General features: G+C 36.4%; 1 protein-coding gene across 1 annotated transcript in view; it reads left to right on the forward strand.

Moving 5' to 3' along the window:
* TMTC2 (transmembrane O-mannosyltransferase targeting cadherins 2) overlaps positions 1-27,551 on the forward strand; it is a 399,668-nt gene that overhangs the window by 308,354 nt on the left and 63,763 nt on the right. Inside the window, exons 9-10 of the mRNA XM_033117889.1 lie at positions 1,072-1,153; positions 19,665-19,779. Of these exons, the coding sequence (XP_032973780.1) occupies positions 1,072-1,153; positions 19,665-19,779 (197 nt within the window). The remainder of the gene's footprint in view (positions 1-1,071; positions 1,154-19,664; positions 19,780-27,551) is intronic.

A 27,551-nucleotide genomic window follows, 5' to 3' on the forward strand; every position in this document is an offset into this window, starting at 1 on the left:
ATTATATCCCTCTAGCGTTGGAAGATTGGACTCCTTAACAGTGGTTTTAAAAATATATTGAAGAAAGAAAAAGCATCATTTGAAGTTCATGTGATAGATAAAGTATAAATTAGAAGGAACAAGCAATTAAGATCCTTTTACTTTATTGTGGACCACGGCTTCAGGACACCACCCAGCGTCCTGCTGCCACTTGTGTCAGCATAGAGATCTTCATTCCACCCTTGCAGGACAAGACACAACTACTCTAGGAAAGTTCTTCTTGGGCTATTCTCCTATCTTAGACCCCCCCGCCCCCTCCCACCGCTTTTGGTTTTTCTGTAGCCAGTTGTGATTCTGAAGTAATAACCACATGAAGAATGTATACTTTTAGAACCTGTCCGGATAATGATTTTGTTTCATGAAAAATCAGTTTAGTGAACATAACCCTTTCCCCCCACTTTTTGCTTATTATCTTCTGACGATGATAGTAATGCTTATTTAAAACTATAGCTAGGAAGAGGATCTAGTTTTAGATTAAATCCTGGATTAGCAATATTTTAGTCTTGAATGACAGTGTAAGTAAGGATAAGCAGTGGTTTGAGATTCAACAAATTTGACTAGTTTCTTCATATATAAAGTAAGCAATTAGTAAAAAATCATCTCAAAAGCTAAAATGGTCGTATTCTTTACAAGGAAGAAGAACGAATGAAAAGGAAACCAATTGAAGGGAGAACATAAAATAGAAAATGATAATGTTTCTTGCCATTCCTTCAAACTATCTTATCCTTTTGGTTTCTGTGAAACCATTTTTTTTTTTCTTTTTCACTTTTTTCTCTTGCTTCTCTGGTCTCTTTTTAATCTGTTTGACAAATTCACTCTCACCCCTGTTCTTCTAATCTTGTTATTTCCCACAATTCCAACTTCAGTCTTCTCTCTCCACATATTCTCCTGGATCATCTTTGTTTAAGTAAAAAGAAAACATTTGTTGGATGGTGATTTCCATGTAGACACTCGTCTACTTCATGTGGGCACAGGAGATGAAGAATCCCTCCTGATCTGTTGCTGAATCATCCATTTTCTCTGTTTTTCAAGGGTCGTAAGAGTGAGGCTGAAAAATTCTTCTTGAAGGCTATTGAGCTGGATCCTACCAAAGGAAACTGTTACATGCATTATGGTGAGTGGTTGACAGTTTTTTCCATGTCCCCCACATTTCCTGCTAATGTTGATACGAGATTTCGATTTTGCTGGCAAAGAACATTTTGGGAGGACGTTGACTTTGTTGTTGCAGATGTAGCTTCATTCTGTAGTCTTGCCTTCTGGTTCAAACCAGTCATAGTCAAGAGGGCTATGCCTTATGTTTTCCTTTAGAAAGTTTCAGAGGACTTCACTGGGGAAGACATGTTTCATTCAAGGTCAGTGTGGAGTTTAAATGAGGTCTCATCAGGAGGACATCTTCCTCCTTGCCTGATGCATAGTATGTAATCCAAATCTTAGTTCTCTTTTCATTCTAAAAGGTAATGTATTGCTCATTGAATGTATCATTTTGACATTTTAGATGTTTATATTTTGGCCTCAAAATCCTGCTTCCTGGAAGATAATGGATGTATACGAGCTTGTACATGCCTGAGATTGAGGTCCAGGATAAACTGTAAAGAGTGTAAAGGATATACTCTCATTCAGTTTAGCCTTGGCCTTAATGAGTTCAGAGTGAACTTATATAACAACTCTGTCACACTCCACTCTATCATTAGTAGTGAGTCATGTGTTAAGTGAGGCAAAGTAACAGAGCTGGTTTGGTGTTGTGTAAGATGTGCTTATTTCTACCAGATTTGCAGTTGGAATGGCTTTCAATGAGCCAAAAAACATTTACTTTTTCTGATCCCTTCGGGGAAAAAATGTTTTTGGCCACTCTTGGCTTTAAGGTATTAGTTATTATCAAGTAGTAAACTTAAAGGTGGATGGAAATTAAATCTTGAGGAAATAAAGCTAACGTGCTTATATAATATTTAGTTATTTCTTCTGTTGCCCAACTAGGAACAATAAATCAGTGACAGGCTTGAGTGTGGAAAAATGAAAATAGTAAAATGGAGGATACACTTAACCAACCACAAGTCCATTTGTGTATTTACATTGTGTGGATATGTTTATAAACCTAGGCTTGTGATGCTTTATCTTTCCAGCATAACGCTGCATGTAATTTCACACAACTTATTGCATAACCACTTCTGATTTTGTTTCACAATGCAGTTTTATTGCCATGTTAAGATAGCAGTCAACTAATTCACGTTTGCTACAGAATTTATTTTTCCAGGTTTTCTTATATGAAGTGTTTTAAATGAGGATTTTCTCATGTATACTGCCTTGGTACCCTTACTGTGCATTAAAGTAGTCCCGTGATGATTTTCTCTGAGTGCTAAAGGACCTCCTATCGTTGTATTTTATGAACTAAGACTTTTTTTCCTATCTTGCGGCCTGCATTTCCTGTACCTCAAACTAATTCTGCTTACTGCATTTTGTAAGCTTGTTTCCCATAATTTTATTATATGCTTTACATTTTCTTAACAATCAGTTCCTTTAAACTTCATCATTGCATCATTTGAATTGAAATTGAAAAACATCACAACTGTATTAAAGACTTAGCCCCCTTAGTCCCCTTTTGTTCTGGCCTGTCTTTACCCATTTCTATCTTTTTATTATTATTATTATTACTATTATTTTATATTACATCATACTGCTGAATTGTTTATTTCAGTGGTGGTAGTAGGGGATATTTCTCCTGTGAGAAATTTTTAGATGTAGTTTTAACAGAAAGTGCAACAAATTCTTTATCATATATGTTATTTGGAAAACAGTGCTAACACATGTTCTGGAAATAATGTCTGTTAAAAATTGATTCTTCTTAGTATCCCTGCATTATTTTTAAAATGTTGGTGTACATACATTATTAGAAGTACATTTATTTTCTAAGGGAGGAATGACTGCATAATTCCATATAATTTTATGAATTTGTTTCATAAAAATTGAAACAATTTTCATAAAATTTGTTTCATAAAATTTGTTTTATGAAAGTTGCAATATCTTTCCCCTACTTTGGTGTAGGTAATGGAAAGGACTCAAGATGAGTTATCACAGAGGGAGTAGTTAAGGCAAAATAATCTACAAATGGACAAGAAGCCCATAACTTAGTGATTGATGTTTCTATCTCACTGTGCTCAGATTATTAAAAATGTACACTTATAGGATATCAGTGATTTTAATTTAAGTGAAATCTTCAAATAACTAAAATTTAGAACTGGAAAGTTCTTTTTAAATATAACCCCTTTGTTGTACAAAGAAGTATATTGAAGCCTAGAAAAATGAAGTTGAAATGCTCAAGTTCGATGTAGGTAACTAAATTTCTGGTTCTCTAATAAATCATTGCTTTTTCTCCTATAATACATGTTCCATTTCTTTTTACAACATTGGTAGATACATGGACACACAGAAAGGTAGGTGGGTGGGTAAGTAGATAGATATTTTTGATTAATAGGCCCATCTGTGTATAGTTTTTAGAATGTCAGATTCACGTAAGTCATAACTTAGCTTAAAATTCTTATGGAAGGGTTTTTATTAAGTTTAACATGTATAATTAGATCCAATAGATGCAAAGCACTGTTCTGTTTTCAGAAAGTGAGTAGGAAATACATAGGAGGAGGTCATTTTTAGAAGGTGATGAGGTGGGAAGTTGGGTACCAGTTGAAACCAAGTAGTCAGGAAAAGCGTCTTTGAGGAGATGATATTTGAAATCTGTAAGCTTAAGCCAGCTTTTGGAAGAGCCAGGTAAGAGGACTTCAGACTAAAGAAACAGTATATTCAAAGGTTACAGGCAAGACCAAGCTTATGTTCATAGCAGAGAAGGGAGGCTACTGTGACTGCAGCATATTGAACCAGAAGGGAAAGTGGGAGGAGAGGAAATTGGAGAGGAGGAAGAAGTAGAGCCTGCAGGGCTTTGTAGACCAGGCTAAGGAGTTTACATTTTGTTCTGAGAGCAGTGGAAGGCACCATGTAAGCAGACAGGATTAGAGAAAGGCCAGAGTACAGCAAAGGGAACTAACTGTTGCTGTGTTTTAAGCTAGAAGGTGGCTTGGACTAAGGAGTGGCTGTGGGGATGTAAATATTTATATTGAAATTATACATTTACCTTCTTTAGAAAATTCTAAGATAATTAAAAATAGGGAGGGCCTATTTTCCTTTTTGCAATATCATTACGTAGTAGATTGCCATACTCACAGTAGTGTGCAGAAAGTGTTGGTTGAACTCAGAAATTTTCTCCATTTTATTACTATTTTTAAAAAATGTATTAATTTTATTGAAGAAACACGTGAATAAAATTATACAGATTTCAAATGTACAGTTCTATAATACACCATCTGTATATCTCAAGGTTGACTCCATTGCTTAGCTGTTCAAAGCGTCCGTCTAGTAAATATTCTGCATTTTAGAATTGGATGTGTGTTCCAAATTGACTGAAAGATTGTTCTGTTGGAATTTTTATTACTTCTTGTACAAGAAGATACACACTATGATTCTCATATCAGTTCTTTTCCAACTTACTGTTTATGGGTATTCTTAGAATATTTGTACCCATAGATTGAATGAACAATAACACATCTTCAGCTTAAAAATAAATGTTTAAATGAAATACGCATGTTGTTTATAGTCCTTTTTTAAATGCTTTTGCAAATGTCCATGAAAATGCAGAGTGGATGAGTTTTATTCTATTGGAAATTCACTCTCCTCGGTGATTTTATATCCTTTTGATTGGCTTGTTAATGATACCAGTGACTTGGAAAACACCATCCAGTTGGGACTAGACAGAAGGAATTATAGGAATTGATATTGGCTACAGTGGAAATCAGAAGGTAGTATTTAAAAGCACTATCACTTATTTGTATTATAAATCCACTAGTTTTATGTCAGGGGAAGGGGATTGCATTGAAGACTGCCCTTTTTTCTTCAGGATGGCTTGCAAGAAAGAAAGATAAGCAGGTTTATAAAATTGGTTCAGTAAATTGGTTCAATGTCGGGCTCTGTGATACCTGTAGTCTTTGGGATTAAGATTCTTCATCTAGAAAGTAAAAGGGTTTATGTGGGCTTCCAAACTGTGTCCCAATACTCAGATTTCACGTGGTTGTTAATATATACTCAATTCCTCGTTGATCTTTCATCAGAAATTTTAAGGAATGTGCAGAAAATAGGTTTCAGCTATGGCATATCAGTAATAGTATAATGTTGTACTTACATGTCATCAAGTTTACAGTGTATTCCAATGTCCATATGAAACAAATCATGTGAAATCTTTATGGAATTTAGTTTATAAATGTCAAAGGTGAGGATTTGATGCCTTGGTTTCTGGTGTGGGCCTGTAATTCAAGGGATTCTCCATGGATTTTCCCTACCGCTCCAAAAGGAAGCTTCTGTCAAAGGAAGGAAAGTCAAGACATGAAAGGAATATATTATAATTGATTTCTTTTTGTGCGTAGCGATAAATTTAATGTAGATTGAAACAACTTAAATCAGTACACATTTGTGATAAGGTACCTATTATGTATAAATCCAAACAAATGGAAATTCATTAGATATTAAAGACAAAAATATAAAAAGTTAAAAGGGATCTGACTGTGATAAACACGCTTAAGAAGAAATGTTCTTTTGTGTAGACCTTGGATGTTGTTTTCTTTTCTAGTCGGCCTCTTACCTGTGTATTTCTAAGAGTAAAGCTTTTAGCCTCATTTTATTCATTATTGACGTTCTCTCTGGGGGATGTTCATTTCCAAGGATTCAGCTATATAATGATGAGGCCTGAGGCTTTTCCACCAGGTCGATATTTATTAATCACTATATGAGGCTTAGGGACACGGCAAGGAATGAGACAGGCTCCAATGGAGATTGCAAACCGGTGAGGGAGGCACAAATTGTGAAAATCATGATTTAAATTCAATTACAATTAGTTTTAAAAGGAAACGCAGTATAATTAAGGTGCCTAGACCTGGGTGGTTGGGACATAAGAGAACTATGCCTGCTGAACTTACATGTAAGCTATATTGAAATGATGAGTAGGAGCTCACCAGATGAAAGTGTAGAAATGAGGGGGTGCAATGGAGAACGTTAAAGCACAGAAAATGCTTGAGGTCAAAGACACAGCATGTGTCTGAGCAATAGTGCAAGGACAGAACTAGGACTGCAGCTAAGAACTATGAGAAATATATTCTAGCTTCATAGAAGGAGGAACATCCAAATTATGATAGCTGTCAGGTTATGAAATGAGTGCTCACCACAGATTTTTCAAGTGTGGGTTTATGAGGATATTAGAGAGAATGCAAACATTTGGAAAGGGGAGATGAGGGCTGGTCCAGGCAACCATGCAGTCATTTCTAACACAGAGGATCATTATGTCATTTGTCCTCTTGGGCCACAGAGAAATGTTGGATTTGTTAGAATTATAATTATCTGGATCATTATTATTTTGCTCTGCTATCAATTTTAAAATCATAAAATGTCTTATTACATTTTTCAAACACTTTACCATCTCACCCAGTGTTTTCTTGACCCTGATCTTTTTTGATCATCATCTAACTAACCCCAATGAGGTAGGAAGGAATCCCAAATACATTTGATTGAGACAATGGAAGTTCAGAATTTTCAAGTGACTCTCTGAATCAGAAATTTTCTACATATGTAGTTGGGTAAGAACTTGAAAAGTCCAGCTCTTTCAACTTTTAAGTCTAGAACTTTCTTTCTACTGTTAATATTGTACTAGTCTGTTTTCCTCCAGGATGGTTTGTATATTATTAAATTTTATTTTAAAAATAAGTACTGGAAGAAATACTAAAATATTAAGTTTGATTTTTCATCAGTGAACACTAAAGGAAGAATCTTGAAATATGGGTTGAATTGGTGAGAGGCCTGTGGTTATTTTTTATTATTCATAATTAAAACTAGTTAGAAGATGGTGGTGAACTGAGGTTGATTGTGTAGTAACATTGCATTTTTAGTCACTTCAGAAACTGAAGAGTAATTTTTAAAATTAATGAACTAAATTATGGTATTTCCTTGATTAAAAATGAAAATACATTTTTGGTGAGTCTTTGCTAATTTACATTGAAATTAACATTATGTTTACTGCTTAAGACCAAAACATTTTGTTAAAATAGTATTTAGTGTCCCAAGGACAGCACAGGCAGTTCACAGATGTGTAATTAAAATAGGATTTTTCTAAATGTTATTCCAAACTATTTTATTACTTACCTATTTTTTTTATTTTAAATTCCGTTATTACCATGAGTCTAATAATTTAATACCATTTGGTCTTTATACTTGTGTGTATTTTATGTGAGATACTTTCCAAAGCCTTTTGAAATTAAAACTTTCCCATGAGTAAAGTGGGGGGAAAAAACAAGGAAAGGAATTCTCTAAATTACAAGCAAAGAATAAAGGAAAAACTAAAGGACTAATGTATTTCAAAAAATGTATGTAATCTATTTACGACACGAGAAACTCTGTAAAACTACAAGGAAAATAGACCAAAGTATATGAACAAGTAATTTCCAAAAGAAAAAATATAACAGGTTTTAAAAGATAGGTAAGCATACAGTTTCATTCGAAATCAAAGAAATTTAAATTCAAATGATAATGAAATCCCTTAAGCTGCTCTAGCACTTATTCTCAGTATTTCTTCTCTCGATAATATATCTTAAAAATGTAAATTTGTTTATGTTTAAGATTATCAACAAATATAGTATTTGGAACACAGCATTACTATTTATTGGAGGCAAAAATGGAAAAGCACCTAAAAGCCTGAAAAGGGGAAATGATTAAATTCAGGTTATTCCCATTCAATGAAATATTATATATCCTAAGTTGAGTTTATAAAAAATATATATAGCCTGTGTTACTGTAAAAGAAAAATGATTAAATTCTACAACATAACTGAGTCATTAAAAAGGCAAAGCAAAACAAACTGGTAAGAATGGATGTTTTAGCTTTTTAGACTTTTGTAGCCAATTTTTTTTTTGACAGGCTTAATGTTTTTGTTTATTTTACATTTTCTTTCATGAGCACATTATTTTATGAAGGAATATATACTTTTTTTTTTTTTTTTCCTGGCACGGCTTAGGCCCGGGCCCGGGAGAGTGCGACATCACCACATCAATCAGAACACAGGAATATATACTTTTAAAAAAATGGAGAAGAATGAGCACCTAAATTATTGTACAGCTAGTTTGTGGAAAATATAGTAGGAAAATTATTATAGTAACCAAATAGTCTTCCAAAAATTATTTAACAGAATTCATCATGTAAAATTTAAGACATAAAAGTTAAGTGAAAAAGGAGTAAAAAGTAGAGGAAAGCATCTTGCCTGAATTCTCTATCATATACCATATTTCCATGATGAATTCATCAAATATAAAAATAGTACAAACATTTACTGAGTACTTTTATGTCCTGAGAAATTCACATGTAGCATCTCATTTTATCTCCACAAAAGCCAAGTAGGGAGGTTACCTGAGTGTTTCCATTCAACAGATGAGGAAAGTGAAGTCATCAAGCTGAAAAGTAATTTACCCCAGGTTTCAGTGCCAGTTAATAGTAGAGGCGGAGTTCGAACCAAGTCACTCTTGACTGCCACCCTGCACCGTCATTGTCTCGTATGTCAACATAAAAGATGAACAGAGACATTTCATTTACATTCATAGATGCTTTATTGGTAGGTGATACAATATGTATCAAATACACTGAAAGTTGGGAACCACCTTTTATTATCATTAGGGACATTCAGAGGCAGAAGACTATTTTCTCTTTATCTTCTAAAATATGAACAACTCATTTAAGGGCCAAGGTTCATCAATTGATGAGGAAATCTTTCTTCATTTGATAATTTTTCCTCTGCATTTTGAAGACCTAAAGGACTTGAAAGTAAGAGGGAGAAATCTTTATCGAATTCATGAATTTATGATACCCATTCTCTTCTTAGTTCTACTTGAATTTTCTTTTCAGAAAGGAGAATTGGTAAGAATTTTGTATATATGTAAGATTATTTTGCATCCACTACTTAGTGCCCTTTTAAAAGTTATTTTCAATAATCTTTGTCATGAAGTAATATAAAATACTAATTACAAATATAAATATACCTTATATAAGATTCTAGTTTTCACAGTAAAACTAAAACCCTTAACCTATATAAGTATATGTCACTGTGTGATAACTACATAGTGTATACTTCGAGTCTTATAAACATCTTTAATAAAACATGTTTCCAAACTGACTCATAATAGTGGTAGCAGTCAGGTGTCACCTAGCCTAGAATCATAGTCATGCGAATGAGCCCTTGTTAGTTGTGCGACTGTAAGCAAGTATCTTAACCTCTCAGAGCTCACATTTCCTCATATGTAAAATGCTGATAAGATTTTACCATGCTTCTGAGATTCTAAGATGACATCAGTTCTGACCCACTGTCTTATTAGTCCATTCAGGCTGCTCTAACAAAATACCACAGACTAGGGGGCTTATAAACAACAGATATTTATTTCTCACAGTTCTGGAGGCTGGAAGTCTGAGATCAGGGTGCCAGGTGATGGTCCGCTTCTGGGTAGCAGATTTCCACCTGTATACTTACGGTGGAAAGGATGAGGGATCTGTCTGGGGCCTCTTTTATGAAGGCACTAATCCCATTTATGAGGGCAGAGCTCTTCCAGAGGTCTACCTCCTAATACTGTCACACTGGGAGTTATGATTTCAACGTACAGATTTGGGGAGGACTCAAACATTCAGACTACAGCACCCATCAAGTTTTATTACAGCTCTTCAAAAAAAGCGAATACTGTTATTATAATGTATATAAGCATTATAAGATGCTTCACAATATTAGTATGATTAAATCCATTCAAGTAATGTGGTATAACCTAACTCCAGAGTTCTGAGAATTTACATGAGGAAAAACGCTCGTTGTCATACTGGGCACATTTGTGCTCATTCATGCTGGTAATATTTTTGAAGTGCAGTGTTCAACAGGTTCCTGTCTGACTCAGTGCTGGGTGCTTTTGCGTATATGTTGTCACTTCACTAATCCAAACCTGTGCAGAAATACCATTATCTCTATTTGAAGATGCAAGATTTAAGGTATCAAGAGTGTAAGTGACATATTGGAGGCCCTTTCTCTAGTAATTTGACGGAGCAAGGATTTGAATCTTGCCTGATTCTTAAACCCATGATACGTTATGGTTTGCCTTGAACTTTCAAAGACTTGCCCTTACTAAATATGAGTCTGGTGGGTCCCCGGTGGTGAATGCTACGGTTTGAGAGGATTGCTGGTGGAGAAACCCATGGAGCTCTCCTAATCCTGTACTTGGAGGATTTGGGAAGGAAGGACAGTCATCAAGACAGGCAGAGAACCTGAAAGATACAGGGGGAAGTTCAGGTAGAGGGAGTGAAAAGCAAAGACAGGAGGCAAGGCTCCAGACCTCCCCCTGTGCAGCTTACTTATACTACCTCATTTACTTCTGATGACACAGCAAAGTAATCCTTGTATGAAAAGGGAGGAGCCTGTGGCTCAAAACCACAGACTCTTGGAAACAAGCAGCGTGGCCTTGCCCCGGGGATTCCAGCACTGACCACGGTGCCTCATGCAAAGAAGGTGGTCAATCAATATGTTTTCAATAAAAGAATGACTAAAGAAGAATAGACTGGCTTTCAGTGAGTTTTACTCTTTCCTATTCTCATCTCTCCTTCCGGTTTTTACATTGGAATAGAATCCACTTTGTGTTAAATTATTTATCACTAGATCATGTTTTACTAAGGAAAGGTGTAGTTGAGTACTCAGTCCGTTCGGGCTGCTATAACAAAATACCAGAAACTGGATGACTTAGGAACAACAGAAATGTATTTCTCAACAGTTCTGCAGGCAGGAAGTCCAAGATCATGGCGTTCGCAGGTTCAGTTTCTGGTGAGACCTGCTTCCTCATTTACAGCCACCTTTGCTCTGTGTTTTCAAGTGGTAAAAGGAGCAAGGGAGTTCTCTGGGGTCTCTTTTATAAGGGCACTAAGGCCGTTCTTGGGGGCTCACCTTCATGACCTAGCATCTCTCAAAGACACCCCTCCCTGCAAATACCATAGCCTTGGTGATTAGGGCTTCAACACATGAATGAGGGGGGCACAAACTTTCAGACTCTAGCAACAGTTTACATATATGCTTTTGAATCTGTCTTTGTGTAGGATTCAAGAAACCATAAAAGCAAGATGATGAAAACTGAATTAAACTTTGGATGAGGGAATAGTGCGGTGGATTTTGGACGGCGGATCCCAGATTAGGGAATGAGGCAGGGCCAGCCCTACTGCTGACTGTCTCCCCGAGCATGTTCTTTCTTCTGCTAGCCTTTCTGTTCCTCAGTTTCTTAACCTGGAGATGCTAATGTCTCAAGTCATGAGGATTCATTTAGCAATTTACAAAATAACTAGCATATAATATATGCTCAGTATATTGTGACAAGGGCCATTTATTATTTAGAATTATAAAAGAAATCATACTAATATCCTGAAGAATAAATGAATTGTGTAGAAAAGTTTTTTGACTAAAGTACATCAATAAGGGACAGAAATCAGGGAAGAGGAGACAGAATAAAACCTAGGAATTAAGATAAAGGGGACTCTTGACCCATCAATGTAGAAAAGACCAGAGAGAAAATGAATAATTTGCTTGTAAGAAGAATGAGGATTACAAGGAACAAGTAAATAGAAACAGAGGGAGAGGAGTCAGGCGGGAAAGAGAGGAAGAGAGAAAGGTACTGTTTTTCCAGTCTTAGCTATTTTGATTTAACGATTAAATACACTTGGAGATTTTTGTTTGCATTCTGCCTTCCTCTGAATTAAAGCAATTGTTCCCAGAGTTTCTGTATCCTGCTGTTAACTCCTCTGTGTCTCAGTGGACACCTCTGTAGATGAGTACCTCAGAAAAGCCCATTGAGATGGCCTGGGAGCCCTGTAAGAAGACTGAGCTCTTCTTAGGAAAAGGATGTAAGCTCCCTGAGCCCCAACGTCCATTCTCGTTGACACCCACCATCATTTAATCTCAGAGTCACATCCATTTCTTTAAGTGACCTCAGCACCTGAGTCCTTCTGTCCACCTCATCTTTTCCCTTACAACTCGCTCATCTCAGAACGCACAATATCCTACAATAGAATTAGCTGCTCTTCTCTGTGTCTTTGATTAGGCTGTACCTCTCATCTGGTTACGTCTTTCCTGTTGTACGTTTCCCTTAGGTGGTAAAACTTATTTGAAGCCCAGCATGAACTTACTTTCCATGATGAAGCACACTTGCTCCCTATTGAATCTCTGTACATTACTTAACGCTTTAATGGGATTGTGTGGCTTCCCCTTCTTGTTCCCTCCCCCATTCCTTCTCTCTCTCTCATCTCTTCAATTCCTCCCCAGTCTCCCCCTCTTCTCCTTAGCCCCCTCTAATTCCCATTCCCTACCTGACAGTCTTAATAATTCCTCAGTGGTTTTCTGGCATCTCATAACCCTTTTGGAAAGAATCAGGGGAGAAATAAATGAAACAAAGCAACGCAAGCCTTCCTGATCCCCTTTCTGGTTGAGCACAGAGGCCTGGCCTGCTGTTCTAATCTCCTTTGCCCTAGACACCTTTCACACTATCTGTATAATTCAGGGTAATTTCTTGGTCTCATGTTCATATAGGGACAGGTCCCGGACCTCCCCACATCAAAGTAGGGGTCTAGATTGATTTCCTGGTTGTCCTTTCTGTATTCACTGGCACACTGGTTTCCTTCAACAGTAACTATAGCATACTTACCACATTGGGTCTCAGTAAACAAAAGCTTTTCTTAACTCAGGCTGCCAAGAGCCAAAAACACAAAGCAACACAACTAATGGAAGGGGGAAGACATTGGTTTTAAAGAGTAGAACTTTGCCTAAAATACAAGGGATGCTCAGCAAGAGAGACTCTCTGCAAGCCTCCCTTCAGAGAAGCAAAGGAGAAGCTCCCGCTCTGTGCTTTAATTCTCTCAAGCGTAATTAGCATCCATTGACAAGTAACCAGCTCTCTAACAGCATCTCCTTTGGAGAACTAGTCCAAATCCTGACCATTGTGTTGTCACCCTTCTGTCTTGCCAGCAATGCATTACTCACCTCCCCTAATAGGAACACCCCTGAATCCCTTGGTTCTGCTTTACCCACTCATCTTGTTTCTGTTAGAGGTCACCAACGCCAGTTAGCCCAAATACTTCCATGGGGCTTTTTTCCTGCTCCCATAAGCTGAGTCTTCAAAAAAGTCCTGAGGTATGGACCGTTTCTTCTGGGTGCTGGTAATGTTCACTGTTCTGGTCTTATTACAAGACCATAGCCGCTTTGTCATAGCCGCTGTGTCCTTTACGCATATTCCAATTTAATTATAAGTTGAACAAAACCAAACAAAATTTCACCTCCATCTAAATATGATACACTTAGCCGGTGATACCTTGTACCTTCTTTTTCAAATATATATCCATTCTGTGGTTAACCTATCTCCATAATCTCCTCTTCCCCTTTCTAGAATGGAACTGTTTCAAGGATAAATGTTGCATTGATCTTTGTATCCCCCACTGCCAGTATTACCATGTCTTGTATATAATAGGCACAACATACATTTCTAGGATTGACTATATTAAGCTATACTTTCTTCTTCCTTTCCCAGACTATTGAATTTATTCCACAGCACAATGAAATATAATAGATTTTAGCCAAAATGCATAGTTCGAACTGTTCTAGAATTAAGATGGTCGATGACTGGATTACTTGTTGTATTCCAAGGGAAATTTGGAGATCTAAAACCAGGGGTGCCATGTTGCTCAAATCTAGAAGGCACCATACATAATGACTTCACCGTGAATGGCACCCCTTGGAAATTATCGGTACCCAGCATGTGTGGCCATTCACTGCAGCCTTGCCTAAAATCACTGTAAGGTGACAGGGTTTATATACAGAGCTGTGCTGGCTAGATTCTCGCTTGCTTTTGAAGATGAAGCAGTAGCCGCCTAAGAATGTGATGGGTTAATTCAGTCCTATCATTGAACATGTGTTTCTTAAATCACCACACTGTACCAGGGAGCAAGAAAGTGAGCCAGTGTGATATTTTGGGAAAGAACATTCTAGGGAAAGACTCTGAATCAGGAGTCTTTGTTCCTCCTGTGTGTTAGACAAAGGGCAGGAGGTTAATATAGATTGAATGTGTTACCAAGAAGGAGAGTAGTAGGAGACAATGGAGATGAGGTCAGAGAACCGAGATGGAGACGTGGAGGAAGGAACCCCAGGCTGATCATATCAGATGCATAGTCCAGTGTAATGATTTTCACTTTCCCGGAATGGCGGGATCTGACTTCCATTTTAACAGGATCACTCTGACTGCCGTGTTGAGAATGCTCTGTAAGACGAAGAGCAGAAGTATGGAGACCAGTTAGGAGTTACTGCTGTAATCCAGGGTGAGATGATGGCCTGAGACTGGTTGGGATCAGTAGAAGTAAGATGGTTCTGAATCCATTGTGATAGTCTAATGTCTGTCCCAAGGGGAACAATTTTAACGCAAGCATTATGTTCTAGTTGCTACTTTATAAGATTGCCATTTGCTTTTGTACAGTTTTTAAAGCTACATATGAATAGTTTTTCCAAAAAAATAACTATCATTACAACACCCATTACAGATTGTTTTAGCTCCTTAATTCAGTTACATTGAACATAAGGGTGAATTTTTCATAATATTTTAGTAAGAAATGCCAGTCCCAACTGATCTAGGGAGTTTGTATGTAGAACTTTTTTTTTTTTTACAAAGCAGTATTTGAGCCTATAGCTTAAGACCAGCTTACATTTTTATGGATTTCTACCTTTCAGACAGCATTTTAAATCCAAGAATTACTGAATTGATCTTCACAGGATTGTCATCTTGAAATGTTGGTAAACGTCTACGAGTAGTTTAAGTGGTTCAATTAGAGAATTGTCCAGAGAAGAAATGGTATAAGTCTAATGCTGAAACAGTTGAATCCAGGTCTGTTGACTGCTTTTTCCCCTTTCCCAAAGCCTGTGGGAGACTTACACTCTTTGTATCTGGACCGCTAGAGAATGCTTCCTCCCTTTATATTCTCTTTTGTTTTTCCCTCCGCAGATGTCTTTCTTTCCTTTACCATTTCTCATCTCGCTTTTTCCTTTTTTCTCCCTTTACTTTGAGACAATTAAATTCAGATGATGATAATTAACTTGGGTAAGACAAATTACAAACCAAAGAAATTCTGACAAAGTGTGGTAGCACGATACACGCATGGGAGCAAAATATAATTTGCTTGAGATTTTTATGGTTTCTTTATTTGAAATTCTACTCGATTATCAAACACAAAAGATGTATTTTTTTACCAAATGTGAAAAAGAAGGGGTTTCTCAGAACTCTCCTGCATATGAGGAGTAAAACATTTAAGTCTCCTTATTTTAAGAGTTTCAAAGAGTAAACTCATAGCGAATGAGTCTATCTGATTCATACACATGTGTCTTTCTTTTTGCACAGATGCAGTGTGCAGCCTGGGAATTATGGCCATAGTAGGGAAAGGCAAGGCACATGGCAGTTCATTAACTGGAAGAGCTTGAACTAACTGGTAGCTAATCCCAGACATAGAGTCCATAGTGTGGTGCAAAGCATTTATTTTATTGCTCGCATAAGATACTAGTTTTCAAACTAGACTAGCAGCATCAGCAACCCCTGGGAACTTGTTAAAAATGCAGATTGTAGGCTCTCCCCAAGACCCAGTGAGTCTGAAACTCTGAAGACGGGGCCCAGCTTTCTGTTTTATCCTCCAAGTGACTCTGACATGCACGGAAGCTTAAGAATCACTGAGAACCTTGCTGGCCTTGCAGAGTCCACCCATGTGGCTGGACTCCCCTGAGTGCCTGCCTGCCTTTGTTTTCCTTTTCTAACCCTCTGCACTCCCCATAGTGTCCTGGCTGCATCTTGTAGTCTACCCTCACTTTCAGAGCCCCAGTAGCTGCTTCCATACACCGAGCCTCAGGACCTGGCTCAGTCTTGGTGGGTAGAACTGTAGACCTTTATATTCTTCACTGAAGGGCACCCATATCTCTCTTGCTAATATTGACCATTCTTCCTAGCAGTGGTTCAGTGCCTTAGTGTGTAAAACGGTTCACTTCCCAAGAGCAATAAGACATATCCACATCCTGCCACGTACACTGTAAGTGGAGTGGTCTTATTGGCACAGTCCTGGCTGATCGCCCCTTATTCCAGCATAATTAGTAATACCGTTCTTTTATTCTTTTAAACGTTTTGGTTTAGATGGTAAATTCTATTGCAGTGAATATAATTTATAAGCAATTCTAACACTATTGTAAATTGGTCGAAGAGGAATTCACCAAGAAGGAAATGTTTTGGGCATAAAAATGAAAGATGTCCAGTTAGTTACAATAGGTTGGCAAGACAGGACTGGGGTGGAGAGGAACCTTAGAGGTTGAGAGTTCAAGGTAAATAAGGATATGAAGCAGAAGGTTACACTAAGGGATGCTTATGTAAGACAGAGACGCTGGAGCCTGTGTCTGGTGAGAGCAAAAATAGATGAAGCTGATGGAAAAGGTGTGATTTGAGGTAAATAAAGTCTTTAAGAAGGAATAAGGGGACATTTTGTTTCTTATTATTTCCCCAATAACATATCAATTTAGTTTCTTTGGATAGTTGTTAAGAAGAAACCTCGTATGTCTTTGTTTCCCCCGCTTCTGTTGGTTCTGTGTATTTGAAATGCTTATTGCTCTATTTTTTATCAGTCCTGTGCTGTATTTCAAATGAACAATCACTGTAGACATAGAAGAATAGTTTAATTTCAACTTGAGTTCAAATTTTCAAATTCAGTTTAAAAAAGAAACCAAATGATGCATACCGCATAATATTTTATGCCTTTATCATAAAACAACATTAATGCCGGACTATTGAGATATATGGCCTGTGGAGAACAGAATGGGGGGAGTTATGGAGATACCTAGCTAGTAGGTTGTGATACTGTTTTTCTGAATGCTAACACGGTGAATGAATTTTACTGTTACAACATTATCATATGGGAATTATTTCTGTCACCATTTACAATATAAAAATTTATGTGTTTCATGTAATTTTGGAAACTTGCAAGCTGTTCACAAAGTGTATGTTGTATGGCAAAGCTGACTTAAACCATAGGAAATGTTTTTAAATTATGATAAAAGTCAAATATTTAATTTTACACAGTTAGTTAATGTTATTTCTTTTTGTGGTGTTGAATGTTAAAGATGTGGTTAATGTTAACAAAGCTCGAAAACCTTAGCTCTGGGGCATTGAGTATAAACTGGCGTCTTATGCCATTGAATCATTATCTTTACGCACAGACGTCTGTCACTGTTCCTTTCTATGTGGACAGTATAGATCCACGTACTTTCTTTCTCTGTCTTTTTTTACTAGCGCTAATATATCTCCTTCTCCCTCTACAGGCTGGAGTAATGAATTTAAAAAAAATAACCTTCATTATTCAATTAATTGTTGCATTTTTCTAACTATGAATAACAGAATACATTTCAGCGTTAATAGCCGCCAAAGGACAAAGAACAATGAATAAATCCTACATTACCTTTTGTTGAAGTATCACAAATATAAGTAACTAACACATGTGTTAATACATTTACTTAGGTAAATATTATACTTTGAAGACAGGTAGCAATTAATATTATGTTTTAATTTTAAGAAACAATCTATAATAGGCATAACGAAAACTAGGTTTAGCCTTTACTAAGATGTATGTGAGGAGGTAGTAATTACTTAGTGTGCTACACATTGTCCAATTTCTTGTTTTACTTTGTTTAAACCGTGTGTGCTTTATGCTGAATCTAATATCAGCGTACTTGTAGAGTTCGCACATATACAAATTTCATGGGTGATGTGGTTTTCTATTTCTAAATGTAATTATTTACAGCTCCGTTTCCTTAATAATTTTCTAACCCAACAATCATGTTTGTTTTGGTACATAAGAGAGCCCCAGAATGTTAGGTTACAAACTAACAAAACTTTTTGTAAAAATAGCTAATTTGGGTCTCCAAATCCTGGTCTTAAAACTGTCAATTCATTTAAAAATATAGGCTTGAAATCCTAGGCTTATTTTTACTCACCATTCTTTACCAATTGAAGTTTAGAAGCTTAAGTACAGGCAGTGGCTGTGGTTTATTACAATCCTTAAAACAGAACATTTTCCCTTGTATATTGAGGACTGGTCTTTTTGGGTTAGAAGACAGTTTGTAATATTTATTAGATGAACTAATGGCTTCTTCCCTACAGCCACCTAGAAAGATTTACCATTTTTAAAGTTTTCCTGTTTCTGTGTGCAACGCAGGACTTGCAAATCAATTTTATAACTTTTTAGTGTATTGGTAAAGGCTTGAATTTTAAGCAAACAGGAAACCCCAAAGCAAGAAGAAATAATCATTAGATCACAACTCTATAAGCCTGTCAGTTGCATGAGTGGTTTCTGCATATCTCTGTCATCCCTTGATTTGTTTTTCATTTGAATAGCGATATCAGATAAGGTGTCGAACATCATTACTTTTGCTGCTAATAAATCCCTAGTTATAAAATATCAGTCTATCCTCTGTTTGTATGTTTACAGCCTTAAAATTGGGCTCAACTTTTATGTTGTTTTCTTTGCTTTTACAATGTAATTTGGGGATAGCATTACATTCTTGAGGTACAGTTTTGGAGACTTGTATGGTTCTGTCGGCAGTAATGCCCACCTTGCAAAGCTGACTTGAAAGTAATACCGAAAGTCTGAACTGGTTAACATTTTTTCCATGTTTATCAGTCAATCTAATTAAGAATGAGTTAGTGCTAAACTGCCATTTCTATGTTCTTTTAATAATTTTAGTGTTACTTAAATATAAGAAATAAATATATCTCAATGTGACTAGTCCTGTTTGTGCATATACATTGGAAAAGGAAGTTGTTTTAAAAGACCAATAATGAAAATCAACTCAATGTGTATTTCTAATACCTCTTTTCTTTCTCCAAAGCATCTATCATCTTAGGAGCACAGATATATATAGTTAATAATTAAATTTTATACTAGTGATGCAGCATATGCTAAATGACTATATAGGGGAATGTTTAAACCAGTCGATTGGTGGCTTGCTAAAATATATGGCACCTGAGCTGTAGATTTAGCAATAGAGCTACTCCAATGCCTTAAGTCGCAAATACATCGACCATTAGAAAACATTGGTAATCATTTCACAATGTGTGTAAATCAGACCATCATGCTGTATGACTTAAACTTATACAGTAGTGTATATCAGTTATTTTTCAATAAAACTGGACAAAAAGAAAACATTAATCTTCCCATTAGCTTTAAAAAATTTAATACTTTTTTACCTGTTTGCGTAATTGTAACATATCTTTTGGTCCTTTTATTTCTTCAGTAGTACATACAGGATTTTATTTTAAGAAAAAAAATGTAGTTAATGTACCAGACAAATGGCATTGCAATGTCCTGCAATTAAGGGAAAGGCATTTACAATGTGACTACATAACGGGCATGTAGACTTATGGCACAAGTAAGTCTTAGCTTTATATCTCCTCAAGCATTGTTCTTATACTTTGCAGGTCAGTTTCTTCTGGAAGAAGCTCGCCTCATAGAAGCGGCCGAGATGGCCAAAAAAGCAGCTGAACTGGACAGCTCGGAGTTTGATGTGGTCTTCAATGCTGCCCACATGCTCAGGTGAGTTTTTGCTGCTTTACCTTAGAAGACCAACACTGTGACTTTGGGAAAGCAATTAATAATACTGATTCCCCTATCTTACCCCCTTATTCCACATTCTCCAAGTGCATTATGCTGCTTAACCTTGCAAAATCAGGACTATTTTTTTCATTCTAGTTTATGTGCACAGTATGTACCACATATGAGCTTTCAGGGCGCTGCCAATTATTGAGACCGCTTTCCCTTCCCTTCAAAAATTAATGGCCATAAAATACAAAAAGAAAATCTCATAATTGAAATTAATAACTGTCTAATTAATTGTCTCCAAAACAAAACCTTATGTCAATTAGTCATCTGCAATCTCAATATCTGTGTTTCAATATTTATTATATTGAATGTGCCATGTGGATCCATTTTATTATGTTAGGTAGTAGAGAGGATTATCAAATGCAAATATACTTAAGGCCTATCAAATTCTCAGAACAGCCCTATAATTGCTATGTATTGGAACAATATATTTTTTAGATCTTTAGCACTTCTATTTTCAGAAATATTATCAGGAAGGCTACTTAGAATAACAGCAAAACTAAAGGCAGATAAAAAATTTTTGTTGTGAATATGAAAAGAAAGTCCTTAAGTAATGGTTTAGGTTAAAGAAGGATATTTGTAAGAAACTCACATGATTTGTACAGTCGTTAAGAAAGCATTATTTGTTCTGTAAGCACTACGTATACCCCTTTTCTCATACTCTTACCAGAATTTCACTCTATAAATCTCCACCTAAATGTTTCATTAGATGACGTGTACACTACGGGCTCCGTGCAGGACTTCTAGGGATAAGTTTGTAATTATGGAGATGACTCTTACAAGGGAAGAAAACAACAGAAGAATTGGTTCACATTTGGGTGGTTTTAAAACATGGTCTTTGAAGAAAAGTAGAGGAACTTGAGAACTTTTTTTCCCACTTTTTAGTTTGAGATCACTGTGGATTTGCACGCAACCATAAGGAATAATACAGAGAGATCTCCTGTGTCATTTATCCAATTTCCCCAAGGGTAGTACCTTGTGGAACTATTATACAATATTAAAACCAGGATATTGACATTAATACAATCCACTGGTCTTACTGGGTTTCCTCAGTTTTATTTGTACGTGTGTGTGTGTGTGTGTGTGAGTGTGTGTTTACTTCTCTGCACTTTTATCACATGTATAGGTTTGTGTATCCGTCACCACAGCCAAAATTTTCATCACTGCAGATATTCCTTGTGTTGTCCTTTATGAACACATACTCCTACCTAACCCTGTCCCCCAATCACCAATATTTAAAGCAAGCTTTATAAGATTACTTTGCATTTATAATCTGAGACTGTTATTATAACTGTATCTTAGTGGCTTCCTACTTGGCTTTTTATATTTTAAATAAGAAATCCAAAATCTGTTTGAGAGGAAAGAGCGTACGGTACGGTGAGGTTTCAGCTCCATGTCCCCCCTCCACATTAATGTTTACCATTCCTTAAACTGGTATCTACAAAGAAAACTCAGGATTCAATTGATTATTGGTATATTTATAAAATAAACTGTCACCAATCTGAAAGAACCTTCAGCAGAGGGTAATTTGTAAGACACGTTACTTTACATGACAAGGTCAGGTGCTGTATGAGGGAGAGGACTTTTGTTCTTCATGAACAAAGCATTATGCTTTTCGTCATAATAAACCATTTGTAAGGATGGGAACGTACAAGTTGCTATAAGCTAATTCATCTTAATCAGAATAGATACTTTTATAAAAAAAGGATTTGGCTGCATATGAAATTAGTGTCTGAAATTCAAGGTCTACCAATGGAAACCCATTATGAGAGCATTACAAAAAATGTCCTTGTTAAATATATTGCTTGTAACTTTTCCTTAGTTACCATAGTGCTAGAAACCAGTGGAAAGTTTCTGTTCTGCATCGACGATATGGAAATATTTATGATTTATTTTTCAGAACTTTCTCTCTAGCATTTTGCAGTCTGTATTCCTCATCACGTTGCAGTCAGGATCTTCCTACATATATTGATTGCAAGTATGACCGCTGAAGCCTGGCCATAGCTTACTCGACTTGGTGGCAGTCCCCATGAATGTTTTTACTCAGTTCTGTTTTTCAGCTCTGTCAAATTCAGGTATTTCTTGAGTGCTTCCTGTGCAAGCTGAACACCAACCTCTTTCCCTACTAATCAAGAACATTTAAGACTTTGTTTGCTGAAAGGACTAAGGAAGCTTATTGTTTTTTATTGCTGAATAACACTCGACGGTACGGATGTACCGTAGTTTATCCATTCACTTGTTGAAGGACATCTGGGTTGTTTTTGGCTATTGCAAATGAAGCTGCTATGAACATTCAAAAAACAAAAAAGAAAGCGTATTGGTTTTCACTTGAATGCAGCTTTATCAAAAACTGACTCTGGGTGGTGAACACACAATATGAGATATATAGATATAGATTACAGAATTGTACACCTGAAATCTATGTAACTTTACTAACAATTGTCACCCCAATAAACTTTAATTTGAAAAAAAAATTAGCTGTCAGGAATTTACTTCTTTAATGTTACATACAACATTTCTGCTGTGGATGCCAAATTGTTGTAAATTGAGTTTGATATTAATTCTTAATTCAAGAGCTCTGTTCTTTTGCAAGATATTTAGGAGACAAAATTAGCAAGGTTTGGTGACCAGTTGGTTAAGAGGGAAAGGCATTTGTCTCCCTGATTGTGCCTTGGTTAGCTTGACTAATGGTAGACCTAACATCTGAAATCACCAATCTAGGAAATGTTACAGTACAAGATATGGTTCTGGCACACTCATTTAACTTCCTTTTTCTTGGCTAGTTCCCAATAAAATGACACCAAAACCTATAAGAGGGGGGAAAAAAAGGTCATCCCAAAAGCAAAAAAAAAAATCATTTCATTGAGACTAGATTAGAAAAGGTGAGAGCCTGAGGCCAGCCATCAAGGGGCAAGTTTTTATCTTCTTGGGATCTTTAAGCAGCTTGAAATTTGAGAAATTTCTAGCAGACACATTTCAACTCTCAATAATGGATAAAAAATTTTCCCTGCAGGATAAGCACATAGAACATTTTGAAATACGTGATTTCAGTTTGGCAATTCAGATAAGAAGGACGCATCAGATGTATCCAAGTAAAGGAGCCTCACCAAAACAGTGAGATTTACAGTGAGAAAACCCACTTAGAACATCTGTAATTCCTGTCACCAAGGTGATTTACAAGAAGGCGTTGTGGTGTGAAAATAGTAATGCTGCTCACCAGGTTTGTTTGGCCTTCCGCTTTCAAGAAACACAATCGGATTGCCCTGTCCAGCCTTCTTCCAAGCCGAAGACCTTCCTGGGTCTTCCTTGGTTCATTGAATGTGTATGAAGGCGATGTATGTTGAGCCAAAGCTGCAGGAGTCAGGCTTTTCCCTTTTCCTGAATTGGAAACTGTGGCAATAGATCCTGAAATGGAGACAAACCTCCCATCTTACTCACACTGGATAAATTGAATAAGTGAGAAATGAAGTTTGTTGTCTTATTCACTGAGATTTAGGATGTGTTTATTACTACAGTGTAGCCTAATCTATTTTAACTGATAACAGAATACATGTGTGTAAATAAAATACTTTGAAAGAGGAACAATACAGCATCAGAAAAGATTACTAAGAGATTCAAAGGTCACAAAGAGATTAACCTCTGAATTTATAACTGCAGTAAGGCAATGTGCAATTGATAGACTGATGATTTAAGTAGAAGTTATAGATATTTTCCCAGAACTTAATGAAAAATACCAAAGGTATGAAAATCATGACTGAAAGGATAAGCTTGGATGATAGATTGAGAACACGGTACACATACTCATATGTTTGTGTTATTGTACATAGTATACATGTATGTATGTGTGTATACATACACACACACACACATATATATAGTTATATATAGTTTATATGTAGCATGATGCATAGTTTTATTTGTATATATAAATATGAATATATAACGTGCTACATATGTGTGTATATGTAGTTATGCATAACGTACATATATAGTCTTATTTGGTTTTGTATATATAAATGTTAATATAAATAGAAAATTTCCGAAGGAGAGCATAGAGAGATAAGCAATTATCCACAAATAGAGACAATATCCAAGATAGGATGAAGGGCTTCAGTGATCATATTGGAAGAAAAATTAGTGAAAATAGATCTACTCATAAACTTGTCTTCACATGTGGGTCACAGTTTTAGTTGCAAACTAAGGAATTCACTCTTGCCAGTTTAAGCAGAAATAGGATTTTTTAAAGAGTATTCTGTAGCCCACAGTTTCTCTCACAGGCTTGAGAGCATGCAGCCAGAAATAATACCCAACCACCTTGCTTTCCCGGGGGGCTCAGCAGCTTTTACGGTCCAGAGTTCTGTCACCATCCTTACAAGGAACCAAGCAGAGGGAGAACCACGTTCACTAGAAGATGATTCTCCAGGGCGTAGCTCCCTCCCCGTTATGCTTGCTTCTGACTTCCTTGCTCTTGAGGTTGCATCTGATTGGTGGAAGCTGAGTCATGTGCTGGAACCTTGACTGGAAGAAAGTAGGAAGATGAGGGAATTTCTGGCTTCTGCCTTGCGTGGGAAGGTGGGATCCACATTGTGGCTAATTACCAAATATATTTATAGGGAGGGTGATCACAGATGTTGAGTGGCCTCACATAATGAGCGTTGACTGTATGTGTTGACATTTTTAGTACTTCAAATAAAATGGAAAAAGTGCTGGATGCTTCCAGATGAGAGCATTATAAAAAGCAGACTGGTTATCATCAAAGGAAAATACCAAAGGAATGTAAAATGCTAGAACTCAGTAGAGTTTTATGTCTATAGAGTTGTGAAAGGAAAAGTATTGAATCAATTATTCCATTAGAAGCATTTTGTGTGAATGGATTTATTCAGTGTTCTCCCAGAACTGGAAGCTAGAAAGAGCACAGAGATATTTGATAACTGAAAGGAAGTCTAGAGGCACTAAAAGCAAACTTTACCTGATTCACAGCATCCATGGCGTCTGGTGGAAAGTTATTTTGTTTTTGTTTTTGCCTGTCTTTTTAATCCACTTACAGGGTAAAGGAGGACCAAAAGTATCACTTAGTCAAATATCTACTGTCTGCCTGGCATTGTATTTTGCATTTTATATCTGTCACCCTCTTAGTTATTATTGCACATATGTGAAATAGACACTAATAATCCCATTTTACAGATGAAGTTACTGAGGCTCAAAGAGAGTCAGTATTTTCCACAGTTGGTAAAGCTGGGATTTAAACTTACTCTATTCTGGCCAAGTAGAACACTGACTTCACTGTGTCACACTGCCTCGCTCATGTCTTTATAACTGAGTGACTACCTTGAAGCTGTACTTCTTGAATGTATTAATGGAAGACGGATTTACAGAGAGTAACAGGTTATCAAAGATATAAATCCTCAATAGTAAGACCTTTCCAATATTATCTCTTTATGGTAAATTTTAGAAATTGGAGAGAGAACTCCAAGTTTGTACTTTCAAAGGGATATTAAGTTTTTAGAAATACCATTGTGGTTTAGAGTCTGACAGAGGACACACAGCTGAGATATGGGTGCACTTACCTTTATTTCAGGCCTAAGGGCCCAAGTTGTTCTCTTCCTTAAGGTAGTAAGGAAAGCAAAACTGCATGGCACCAGCTGGCTCCCACTGCTGCCATACTTTCTAGAGAGCAGAGTGAATATACAATAAAGAATAATCTTTCAATTGCTATACTCAAACAGCACACTCTTACATAATTAAACATATCGAAGATATAGAATTTACGTATACTAATTTCTTTATACATTCCAACTAGAAGTGACATAAAATTGAAATTCTTCAGTGAGACAGGAACAAGGAACAAAATCAGATTCTTTTCTCAAAGCAGATTGGGAGTGTGTGTGTGTGTGTGTGTGTGTGTATGTGTGTGTGGGGGTGGTGGGGGTGGTGGTGGTGGTGGTGGTGGTGGTGGTGGAAGAGATATGTATGTATCTCCAAGGCCATCTAGGACATACACTTTCTTCTGTAACGCTTCCAAAATAACCAAAGACCACTTGAAAAGTCATTGGGTTTTCCAATTACAAATTGTACTTCACCGCCAGCTTTTAGTCATGAGGGGCGTAGTTCAACTAGGTTGTAAAGGGTTGTGAGGTGTTTGAAGCAAAGAGGAGTGGCAGAGGAGGGCGAAGTAGGCATCTTCCACCCAGTGCCTCTCTAGCGTTGATGTGCATGTGAATCACCTGGGATCTTGTTAAAAAGCATCTTCTGATTTAGTATGTTTGGGTGGTGCCTGGGGCTTCACACGTCTGACAAGTCCCAAGTGATGAGAACCCATGATGTGGGTTCTTGGACCACCCCTGCTGGTAAGGTCTGCCTTGCCTTTCCTCTTGTTACACAATCCAACTCCTTCTCCCCACCCATGACACCTTCAACACAAGTAGCAATTTACTGTATATCAATATTATAGTTGACATTCCCAGTGCCCATTTCCTGCCTTTTAGTTTTTCCAGTACATTTCATTATGTACTCTTTCTAGATATAGGCTGAACCTGTTCTTAGCAGCAGTGAAAGTTTTGGAAGAAAGACCTCAAACTCTCACGAGGCATCAAGAAATTTCTAACTCAGAAGAATCTTTTGTAAAACTACACCAGCAGCAGTCTTTTCCTCTGTTATTGCTACATTTCTGCTTTCCCTCTCTATCCTGTATGTTTAGAACTGACATGGCTACCGACAGGTTATGAAGCCATTTTTGATGTCTTGGCACAGAAGAAATTTTCATTTAAGAAGGCTTGATGGTCATAAACAATTTATTGCAGGAGTTTCATTACAAGGATCTTTTCTGCTCCATTGTTCCTACATATGTGTGACTCTGGTTTTGCTATTTTAAGATTTTCCATACATTTTTATGTCCCCGTTTATTTCAGTTCTACTTCTAGTTCTACCGTACAACTTATCAACTAGAATTAAAATTTAGTGCTGCTTCGAGTAACTTAAAATTAAGTTTCAGTTTAACAATTGGCAAGAACCCAGGACAACTCAGCTACTGTTTCATTCTACTTTGATGATACAGGAACAAACAGCTCTCTAGTAAAAAAAAAAAAAAAAAACGAGTAACCACTCAAGTTATCATTAAAAATAATCATGAAGACTTTAATATCTTTTGTATGAGTCATATAGTGGTTATCCATATTAAATAATTTTAAATTCAAAATGGACAATTTACAACTATTAGTAAGTATTGTTGAAGAGAGTCTTCTAAATGCTACTAGAGTTTTTAGTTTTTATATTTTCAAGGAAGTAATTTTAAACTTAGCAACCTTTAATTTTGTAATTCTCACAGAATACATAAAAATGTAAGTAATTGTAAGTGATTCTTTTAATCAGATTCTTCTAAAACATTTCACAGGGCATATTAAGTTATTTTATAATATAATTGATTCCCAAATTTCTTTTATATATATTTTCTTGTAAGAATATTGGGCCATAAACCTATGTTCCAAAATATACTTTTCTATTATAAAACAACACAGAGGGGAATTAGGTCTATGAAATATATTCCTATATTTTTAACAGATGTAAGTTTCATGTGCAAAAATGGAATTCTGTAATAATCAGATATGATGCTTGTGACTTTTGTTACTATATATTTTTAGCAGGGGGAGTATTTTGAGGGATTAATGACAATGTGTCTTTTACTGTAATACTTTTTTTTAATATAATCA

This window comes from Rhinolophus ferrumequinum, chromosome 10 (genome assembly GCF_004115265.2).
Source record: "Rhinolophus ferrumequinum isolate MPI-CBG mRhiFer1 chromosome 10, mRhiFer1_v1.p, whole genome shotgun sequence".
NCBI classification, from domain to species: Eukaryota; Metazoa; Chordata; class Mammalia; order Chiroptera; family Rhinolophidae; genus Rhinolophus; species Rhinolophus ferrumequinum.